This window comes from Olea europaea, unplaced genomic scaffold (assembly GCF_002742605.1).
Source record: "Olea europaea var. sylvestris unplaced genomic scaffold, O_europaea_v1 scaffold4453, whole genome shotgun sequence".
Lineage (NCBI taxonomy): Eukaryota > Viridiplantae > Streptophyta > Magnoliopsida > Lamiales > Oleaceae > Olea > Olea europaea.
The window spans coordinates 1,363-12,657 of record NW_019262759.1 but is presented as its reverse complement, the minus strand read 5'-3'; the positions used below and the strand labels follow the sequence as shown (position 1 = coordinate 12,657).

Genomic DNA, 11,295 nt, shown 5'->3' with positions numbered 1-11,295 from the left:
CAGACATTTTCACTATAATTTACACCAGTTGGAGTGGTCATAAGTCTTCCTCTTTCAGTTTATCTGTGTGTTTTACTCATACTATAATATGTCATTTACGGATAATTTGAAGCTGATCATAGTATATATTTTCTTTTACTTAACGATCTGCATTTATTTAATCTTTCAGATATGGTATTACCAAACAGAACGAGGCATTCAATGCAGAGCTTTGTGATATATATTGCCGGTAAGAAAAATTGTTTGACAATAATTTGTTAACACCAGTCTGCTGATCCCTGTAGAAGCTGAATGCCACAGTTATTCTTACTGAATGGAAATTTTGTAAGGAAAGTTGGAGAATAAGAATAGCATATATTTACAAATGAGAGATTCACGGGGTAAGGATATTGTATTCAATTATTTAAAATGAAATTCTTAAATATGTGTAAGAAAAAAATAATAAAAAAATAAAGGCAGCGAACCAATCGTAACAGTCGGCTCGCTTGACAGCCCATGAAAATACAAAAACAGTCATGGGCTACAGTCAGCCCATGACATTTTGGGGAAAATCTGTTAACCCGACTGTTGACAATCGAGTTTTCCCTAGACGCAGCCGACATTTTTTTCGACTTTTCTTGTCGGAAAATCTTCATTTTCGATGAGAAAAGCTTGCAAATCTTAAAATCTACATATTATTCTCCAATTTAGACTCATATTTATACTTCTACACCTACATAATCAATAATACATTTCAAAAACCTCCACAAATTCAACATTCACACAAAATATGAAAATCTAAACATTAATATAGTTAATTAACAATTCGAAACTTACCTTAAAAAGAAGAAGGTCGTCGGAGATAAACTGAAAACGTCTACCAATTGGAAATCGACTTTAACTTTTCCTTGGTTTTGACCGACTGTAAGCAAATGAAAAAGTGACCGTCCGATAATATTTTGAAATTTTGACTTTTAAAATCAATTTTCTTTTTTTCTCTAAAAACTGGTCGAAGATTATTTTGAAAATACACATAAATTATTGAGTCATTTTCAATCATTTCCTCCCATTTATCTTCTTCCTCCTCTCCTCTCCGTCCGCGACCTTATCTTTTGTTCTTATCAGACTCCTTTCCCACTCCCTTAAACCCTAAATTTGATTTCTCTAGCTCCCACACCCTCACAAATTCACGCAGTAGAGAGAGAGAGAGAGTGGGTGTCAAAATGAACCCATCAATTCTCCTCACCAACCACCACACTACTCTCTTCACCCCTACCCTGAAGCCCGCTGGAATCCCTCCTCCCCTTTCCTCAGGAATCCCTCCTCGCCTTTCCTCAATTCGTTTCCGCCGCCAACGCTATAAAATCTCCACTGTTCGGGCTACCTCATCGGAGCAAAATTCTATTTCTATTTCTGCTTCTCCATCCAGTATTGTTGTCAAAGCTGATGTTTTTGGGGAGAAGAGAGAGCTCACTGGTGTCCAGTCTTTGGTCGATGCCATGTCACCGCCTATTAGGATAGCTGGTTCGGCTTTAATCTTTGCAGCTGCTGTTGCGGCTGGATATGGACTTGGGTCTCGGTTTGGTGGGTCTCGTAATGCTGGCTTGGGTGGTGCCGTGGTTCTTGGTGCTGCTGGAGCTGGTGCTGCTTATGCTCTGAACTCTTGTGTCCCGGACGTTGCGGCAGTTAATTTGCATAACTATGTGGCTGGTTGTGACGATCCCGGTGCAGTTAAAAAGGAAGATATTGAAGCCATTACAGACAGGTAAGTCTAACAAGAACTTCCAATTGGCATTGCCACAAATATTTAAATAATTCTGTGATGGTTGGTTGTATAATTTTGTGGATTACAAATTATGGATACAAGTTCGATTGTCTCTTTCAAGAATTTTAGTTGTAAGGGTCCAGTGTCAAGATAAATAGTTAGTTTCTATATATCTGGTATAAGTATTTATTTGGATAATGTATGCCCATGGTTATAGGTATTCTGTAGTTTCTCAAACCACAGGGCTGTGATTGATTACCTGCACTATATAATTGACCGTGATCAATGATTCAAGGTGCATTACCCTTCAATTGATTTCTGAAGCATAAAATAGAATTTATTTCTTTTGTTAGAGAAATCATGGTTTGCGAATCGCAAAACAAACCCAATCATTAAACTCAGACATTTTCACTATAATTTACACCAGTTGGAGTGGTCATAAGTCTTCCTCTTTCAGTTTATCTGTGTGTTTTACTCATACTATAATATGTCATTTACGGATAATTTGAAGCTGATCATAGTATATATTTTCTTTTACTTAACGATCTGCATTTATTTAATCTTTCAGATATGGTATTACCAAACAGAACGAGGCATTCAATGCAGAGCTTTGTGATATATATTGCCGGTAAGAAAAATTGTTTGACAATAATTTGTTAACACCAGTCTGCTGATCCCTGTAGAAGCTGAATGCCACAGTTATTCTTACTGAATGGAAATTTTGTAAGGAAAGTTGGAGAATAAGAATAGCATATATGTACAAATGAGAGATTCACGGGGTAAGGATATTGTATTCAGTTAATGATGATGCATTTTGGGGTATTAGGCAATGCAGTAGTTGAATAAAGCCTAAGAAATTACCTTACTAGGGACTTGTTTGAGCCCCATTAAATTGGAAAAATGAATTTTGGAAAAGTAGATTCATGGGGAATATGTGGTTAGCGTTTAATATTATTTTATTGAAGAATGTGTGGTTGAAAAGAAGAGACATAAATGTATTTGGATAAAAATGGGAATCAAACAAGGCTTAGATGTTATTTGTTGTCTTGATATTCGATTTTAAGAATGAAACACATAAAAATGACTAGGAGTATATTTTAAACATACTTTACAAGCAGCTTATATAACCTCTTAGGAATTTCCACACCCCCCCACCCCCCCCAACAGATTTGTATCTGCTGTGCTTCCTCCGGGAAGCGAAGATCTTAAAGGCAGTGAAGTTGAGACCATCATCCAATTTAAAAACTCGTTGGGCATTGATGACCCAGATGCAGCAGCCATGCACATGGAGGTAAATTTTACATGTCTTATTTGATTTTTATGCTGAAGTAACAACCGTTGTTGTAGTTAATGAAGTTACTGTAATTCAAGTGTTCAATTTTCTATTTCTCAGATTGGTAGGCGAATTTTCAGGCAAAGGCTTGAAACTGGGGATCGGGATGCTGATATAGAACAACGTCGGGTAGGATGTTATTTATCAATATAAGCCATGGTATGATAGTTTTAATGCCACATTAAAGCTGCAAAGATTTAGAGCTTGACCATTTTGATGTTTCCAGTACAGGCATTTCAGAAGCTAATATACGTCTCAAATCTTGTATTTGGTGAAGCATCTGGTTTCCTGTTACCTTGGAAACGTGTATTAAAGGTTACTGATTCCCAGGTAACTACTGTATGGTGTATGCATTAATCTGAACCAGTTTCCTGGAAAGTTTTGCGGAAAGTATAATTATTATTTTTTAATTTTTGGGATAATACTCTAATTTAGTGTTTGTAACCTTGATCTCATTCTAGAGTTCCTATTTTTATTGCTTTTTGTCCATCAGGTTGAGGTTGCTGTTAGGGACAATGCACAAAGACTATATGCATTCAAGCTTGAATCAGTCGGCCCAGGTAATGCATGATATTTTTGTCTTCTTAAATGCATCAAGCTTCTGCATGTCATAATCTAATAATATTCTGGCAATTGATTGAACTCTTAATTTTTTGCTGCTTTTTTATTTTTATTTTTCTGTCAATAAAACTCCAAATCAATTACCATTCTGTGTCTTTTTCTTGAAAATCTTGGTATTTACTATTTCTTGACTTTCATCATTCTAATCAAATAAGTTATTACCCTGAATGAGCATCTTGAAAAATTTTGCTCGTTCATTTTACAAAGAATACCTTTTAAAGTACTTTTGAAGTTGTAATTTGGTTTTATTCCCAACTTTAATAACATGTGGTGGTGTGTCCATCTTTGTGAAATGATCCTCTGCTCTTTGCAGGACACTTTACGTACCATTTTAGGTGTGCTAATATAATTATGCTTTAGAATAGACCTGCTTGTTTAATTTTGTTTGTTATTAAATTTTATTAATTAACCAAGGCTGCAATGTTGACATGTGTTGAAATGTTTGTAGATGTTGATGTCAGCCAACTGGTCGGCCTTAGAGAAGCACAACTCATGTATCGACTTTCTGATGAAGTATTGACTTTCTAAAAGTTAACATTTATATATATGTGCATGTCACAATGTTGTACCAAAGAAAGAGTGAGAGGTGAATAGTACACTTCTTAATGTGGTGGTTTAACTTTTTTGGCAGCTTGCGGAAGATATGTTTAGGGAGCATACGAGAAAACTCGTGGAGCAAAATATATCAACTGCTCTGAGTGCATTGAAGTCCAGAACCAGAGATGGGTATGTTCACCACCAGTTATTTGAACTTGTAGATAGCTAACAGGTTAATCGTTTTGAGGGTGCCTTTTCAGTATCTCCTCCTACTAACAAATGTATGTTTTGTGGAAGAGGCGTATTCATTAGAAGAGTATGCTGAATATAATTTGAAATAACCATTATGATTTTTATACAATAAATAATGGCTTTACGTAAAATCAGCCCGATACTAGTTAAGCCAAAGCTTTGCCCAAAGCTATATCAGGTGATAAAATTTTGAGGGTAGCTTGATCTGATACTGAGCATAGACTCAAATAGGGATGGGCATGTTACTGTTCTTGCAAGAGCTGGACCAAACCAATTAAGATATATATCGAGAATGATCAATTCTCTATGAAAGTGCTGTTCTTTTTGGGGATTCGCCTAGAATATGAGTTAAATTATGTGCCTGTGGTTGCATTAATCAGATCTATCCATATAAAATTGTTTACATTTATTTAAATAGCTAAAAAGGAAAAATAAATAAGAAAATCAATCTTGTTTTAGATTGAACCTTCCGGTTCTTCGCTCAAGGAATTTCACCCACCATTCTCAACCATAAGCAAGCCATTGACGATCTTCACAAGAATAGGTTAGTCACGTAATGATGGCACGATCCTACCTTGCGATTACTTTGTTAGTTGTGTACGACTAGATTTATCTGGCATTATGCTTTACTACAATTATTATGTTGTGGTACTGGCACCATCTAGATGAATTGGAATATTTTGCAGGCAACGTGTCATTACGGGGCTAGACAAGATATTGGCATTCAACAATCTGCTAATCTCACTGAAGAGCCATCCTGATGTCAGTCGCTTTGCTCGTGGGGTTGGACCTGTATCTTTGATAGGTGTGAATGCTATCTGATTTCTTTTCCTGCTTTTCTTAAGCCTTGCTTTGTTCTTGTTTTGATAATATTTGAGCTTTGCTGAAAGTTCCGTAAAGGACTTATCTCTCAACTGTTTTTTCTTCAAAAACTTGTTAGTTGGAGTTGATGAATATCGTTTGCGCAGGTGGGGAGTATGATGGTGATAGAAAGATGGACGACTTAAAGCTTCTCTATAGAGCTTATGTTTCACATGCTTTAGCAGGTGGTCGCATGGAAGAAAATAAGGTGCTATCTCTATTTTAGATTTTATAATTTTGCATTAACACCCTGTTAACTGTAAAAACTCAGTATGCTCTCTGGAAGTGTCTTTCAATTTTTGTTGTTGCTTTGCCAGGTATGAAAATCATGCTGGGGGGATTTTCTCTGTTGTATTATATAATATAAGTGTAAACATATTTATGTAGGTCTTTGTACACACATGATTAGGGAACTAAACTGCGGAGCTCAATAATCGAATTCAATATTTAAGAATGTCACCGAGTGCTTATTAGATTGAGATTGATAAAAATTTAAGAGTTATCCCTTAAAATGATCGCACCCCACTTAACTGTGGTTGAAAATTTTAAATATAAGTGCTGTGACTTATTTATGAATTCTGAACTGAAAAGTTAACAGATGAGCCATAACGCACACATGCACATGACAAAACTGCAATTAGAATAAAGTTCAAAAAATATGCAAAGCATTATTTTTCCGTTGTTTATATACATTAAATGTTTATAATATTCGTTATTGTTCTATCAGTTAATGAAATATATATGTTGCTGGGGATCTACTTGCTCTGGATCTTCCATTAGATGTAGCAATGAATTGAATGCTGTGGTGAAGAAGGATTCATGTAGCCGATCTCAAATTTATTGATAATAAAGCTTAGTTTGTTTCTGTAATGTTCTTTCAGTTAACGAAATTATATTTATTAGAATATTTATACATGTAGAGTTCATGTTAAAAATCAATATGATGGCTGGAGTTTTTAGGTCAAAAGTAATTTTGGTAGAGTTGTCAGAATTTGGCTATATTGGTACCATTAAAACACTTTTTATTCGATACTGTTATGCGGTGATGGCGACATATTATCCACTATCAAATGGAAATAAAAAGAGAGACAGAAATCAAAAAACTCTCCACAGCCGGATTTGTCTCCCAATGTGTTCACCACCTCCTGCAAGCCAAACACCATTGTCTATCACCACTACTAAGCAGCCCCACTATTATTCTTCACCATCACATAACCTTTCCTTACCGTGTCCATATGATTAGGCCACCTCACTCCTTCCCTTCCAGTTTTTGTATTGGGTGGTGGTCTGAGGTTGTACTTAGAATTTGAGAAGTGCCGAGGATCATCTTGGATTGTCCACTCTCATTTAAAAAGAATGTGAAAGATTTTTAATCCATTTTCTAGGAGTGGATAAACTTATCTCTCCTGCTTAATCAATGGCAGCTGCTGCAACCTGCCATCACAAACTTTTCAAAACCTCCTCTAACTGTTGTTAGGCACCAGTGAAGTCCAACACTTACATCTAATTCAGAATCATGGTGGTCACCTCAGCCATTAGGTTAGGTAATCACACAAGGCATGAAAATTCCATCACCTAACAGTTCCTCACCGGAGTTGAAATTTGACGGACATGTAACATAGGGCGGTGTTGATATTTGAGTAGCTATAGATTTGTTCATGGCGGCAGGAGCGTCGTCATTACCTGTAATGTGTGACGCCTCTGTTCCATGGGCTTCAGGTTATTATCGTTCCATTTTTCTTTGTTCTTATTGTGGTTTGACTGAGTTGTTGGCAGCTGACGAGCTGCCAAGCACCATTTTCTGTAATCAAGTTGAAACAGAAAATGGACATCTTGTTATATAACAGTATATCCTTACTTAGATGTTCATGTCAGCCAGTCCCAATAATTTTTATACATATTTTAACCAATAGCGAATATTTTAAATTTTATTGTCATGTTAGTCCAAGTATGTGTTTTACTGCATGACATGTTACTTATGCAGCTGCCTACAAGTAAAGGATAGTTATAATGGAGTGAATTAATTATACAACCAATATTACTAACCAGTCGATGTACAGTAGAGATTAGATCCTTTTGAACTTTTTTAATTTCTATTTTGATGTTCCTTAAGATGTATTCATCTTCTTTAGAATGAAAAGAATAGCTATAGTTATGCTGTTATGCCTTTACCTATACTTCTGTCTTCCTGGGAAAATACATATAAATATCTCCAGTTTCAAGTTTCAACTATTAATTCTATATAAGCAATATCTATGACTAACAATAGAACTCCATCTTAGACTCTATGCAAAGTTGCACGGCACATATTGATAAATAAACTATATACATTACTAATCAATAGGGTGTTAGAGATACAAACTTCCATGAATGTTATACCAAATATTGGTACAACAAGTTGATATTGGAAGGAATTAGTATCTTTTTCTGGTGTAAACATTGACATGGATTTGTTATTCTATTCTAGACAGTACATCTCTACCCGTTTCCTTTATTTAATTTTCTATTACCTTCATCCTTCTGTTCTTTGCTGCAGCTTGCTGCATTAAACCAATTGAGGAATATATTTGGTTTAGGTAGACGTGAAGCAGAGTCAATTGCACTGGATGTTACCTTTCAAGTATATCGTAAACGTCTTCAGCAGGCTGTATCCACTGGCGATTTAGCAGCTGCTGATAGTAAAGCAGCATATCTTCAAAATCTATGCGAAGAGTTGCACTTTGATCCAGAGAGGGCAATTGAGATTCATGAAGGTACTATAGGTTTAGAAGCCTATAGTATGAGAATCTCTTAAGAGACAAGCTATCATCGTATTTCTCTTAGGTTTTTACTTGCTGTTTTTGTGTATTCAGTGTACTGGTGCTATATCAGTTTGTTAGAAAACTAATTTAGCCCCCGTTTGGCCCCCTTTAAAACTCATCAATTTAATTAAAATTTTTCTTTCAACATTATAAATCCAAATAATGGAGGCCAAACGGGGGTTCAGTTTAAAAGTTTGTGCAAATATAACTTATAACAAATAGATTATGCGAAGGGCTCTTTTGGATGGACGAAATTTGATTAGTTAATGCTCCTTGAAGGAAAGAACCTTTCTTCCCAGTTTATCGTGTAAATAGGGGACATTCATTCGTTATGTCTACTACAGTCACCTAATTTTCGTTTAGTTTTTGACTATGGATCACTAAAATGTTGTGATTTATTTAGTTTGTCTTCTTTGATTATTTATTTGCTATCTGTAAAAGATTTTTTCCTTTCCAATGTCTAGAAATTTACCGGAGAAAGCTTCGGCAACTAGTAGCTGATAAAGGAGAACTCAGTGATGAGGACGTGAAAACATTGGAAGAGATACAGATCATGTTTTGCATTACAAAGCAAACTGTTGAAGCAGTTCACGCAGATATCTGTGGCAGTTTATTTGAAAAGGTTTGTTCTTTATATTTGTGGGAAAGACTGGTACCAAGTTTTGGTCCTGTTCGTAAGGAGTATGATGATTTGCATTATGGTTGAACCTCCTGGATCACGTCATGTAGCCAAAAGATAAAGACACCTCTGCCTTTCCCCACAATTAAAATGATAAAAACTAAAAAGAGAAATGGAGACATGAGTTGCGTAGGTAATTGTAATTTTACTATTTCTGCTCCTTGCTTGGTTAGTTTTCATCTATAAAAGACTTGGGAGCTTCTTGGCTATGACAAATCTATTTCCAGTTTGAATTTTTAGGGATGTTATTGGTGGAATGCTACAGAAAACCTAATGTCACACCATTATTCTGCTCTTTGTAATTAATGTGATAGAAATGATTACTCCAAGCTGTTAATGAATTTGTTCTATTGAGAGCCCTTCTTTTCTCTGCAAAATTTGGCTTTTTTACATAGCTTATGGAGACTCTAACAACACTTTGTTATGCACATTTTATTTGTTCTTTCTATTGGGTCAATGGACATTTATGAAATATGATTAGTTTCTTGCTTATCATTATGCGCTCATTAAATCACTTTGACAGGTTGTGAAGGAAGCAATCGCTGCAGGAGTGGATGGGTATGATGCGGAAATTAAGAAGTCTGTCAGAAAGGCTGCTTTTGGTTTACGTTTAACCAGGGAGGTTGCAATGTCTATTGCTAGTAAGGCAGTAAGTGTCTTATGAACCAGAATATCCTCACCTATTTGTTGGACTATGTTCTTAAAGAGATTCTGATAGCCTTAAATAATTTGTATGTATACAGGTCCGTAAGATTTTCATCAGCTACATTCAACGAGCAAGGGCAGTGGGTAATCGTACAGAGTCTGCCAAAGAACTCAAAAAGATGATAGCTTTTAATAGCTTAGTTGTGACTGAACTAGTCGCAGACATCAAAGGCGAATCAACTGATACTCCACCTAAAGAGCCTATTGAAGAAGAAAAATCAACAGAGGTAGACGAGGAATGGGAGTCCTTGCAGTCACTTCGGAAAGCAAGACCGAGCAAAGGAAGTATGGGAAAACCAAGCCAGGCAGAGATAAATCTTAAAGAAGACCTCCCAGAGAGGGATCGAACTGATCTTTACAAGACATATTTGCTATTTTGTCTAACTGGTGAGGTGACTAGAATTCCATTTGGGGCTCAAATCACTACAAAGAAGGACGATTCTGAATATGTTTTGCTAAACCAACTTGGTGGCATACTTGGATTGAGTGACAAGGAGATTGTTGATGTACACAGGAGCTTAGCTGAACAGGCTTTCAGGCAAGAAGCTGAGGTTATTTTAGCAGATGGACAATTGACTAAAGCAAGAATTGAGCAACTCAACGAGTTGCAAAAGAACGTTGGCTTGCCGTCTCAGTATTCTCAGAAAATAATAAAGAGCATCACTAGTACAAAATTAGCAGCAGCCCTTGAAACTGCCGTTGGCCGGGGGAGGCTTAGCATAAAGGAAATTCGAGAACTGAAAGAAAATGGGGTTGATGTAGACACTATGATCTCTGAAAGTTTACGAGAGAACCTGTTCAAAAAAACCATTGACGATATCTTCTCGTCTGGTACAGGAGAGTTTGACGACGAGGAAGTATATGAGAAAATCCCGAAAGATCTAAATATTAATGCTGTGAAGGCCAAAGAAGTTGTTCAGGAGCTTGCCCGAAGTAGATTATCTAACTCCCTTGTACAAGCTGTGGCACTTCTAAGGCAGAGGAACCATCCGGGAGTGGTATGCATTCTGATTTTAGTGCTTCTGTTCTAGAAGATTAATTTAGTGATTATGTGGCTTAATTGTTTCTCTATGCTCTTGTAGGTTAACTCTCTCAATGACTTGTTAGCCTGCGACAGGGCTGTTCCTTCGACTCCATTGTCATGGGAGGTGCCAGAGGAACTGGCTGATCTCTTCCTCGTATACCTTAAAAGTGACCCATCACCTGAAAACTTGGCCAGAGTGCAGTATCTACTGAATATCAGTGACTCAACAGCAGAAGCTTTGAGAGCCATGAAGGATAGAGGACTTTCAAATGGAGCAGCGGAGGAAGAGTTTGTATTTTGAATGTTGTCTAATAAGAAGTTTTAGGGAATAGTTGCTTGATTTTGTCATTTTTTCTGATCTGAAAATGAGAATATATAACAATTTTGTTTCTTGTTTGGACAGGATATGAATTATAAAAGATTGTCACAATTTGTATTATTTGTTTGGCTGGGTTATATTTTAAGATGCTTAGGCCTGTTTGAACCATGGAAATGGCTGGACCATCATCAACTTTGATTTATATTTTTAAAACATTTTTAGCTAAACCTAACACAGGCTTGAGAAATGATTGTCATGACAGTAATCGTTAGCGGCTAACGTGAAATATGTACAATTTTAGTGAAATAAATGAGGAACTTCTTGTGGACTTGTATGGTAAATGTGAAAGAATAGAGGATTGTGAGAGAGCATTCCGTGATGCCCGGGAGAAATTTGATTTGTTGGAATGCATTAATCGG

General features: G+C 36.3%; 1 protein-coding gene across 1 annotated transcript; it reads left to right on the top strand.

Moving 5' to 3' along the window:
* The first annotated feature begins 1,046 nt into the window (after positions 1–1,046).
* On the top strand, positions 1,047–11,044 carry LOC111388004 (protein TIC110, chloroplastic). Its single transcript, XM_023012660.1, has 15 exons — positions 1,047–1,744; positions 2,313–2,372; positions 2,912–3,035; positions 3,138–3,206; positions 3,309–3,407; positions 3,571–3,637; positions 4,147–4,211; positions 4,330–4,424; positions 5,174–5,292; positions 5,456–5,556; positions 7,885–8,101; positions 8,614–8,771; positions 9,352–9,477; positions 9,572–10,531; positions 10,616–11,044. The coding sequence occupies exons 1-15, from the start codon at positions 1,203–1,205 to the stop codon at positions 10,856–10,858; spliced, it is 3,045 nt and encodes a 1,014-aa protein (XP_022868428.1). The 5' UTR covers positions 1,047–1,202; the 3' UTR covers positions 10,859–11,044.
* Positions 11,045–11,295: the final 251 nt, after the last annotated feature.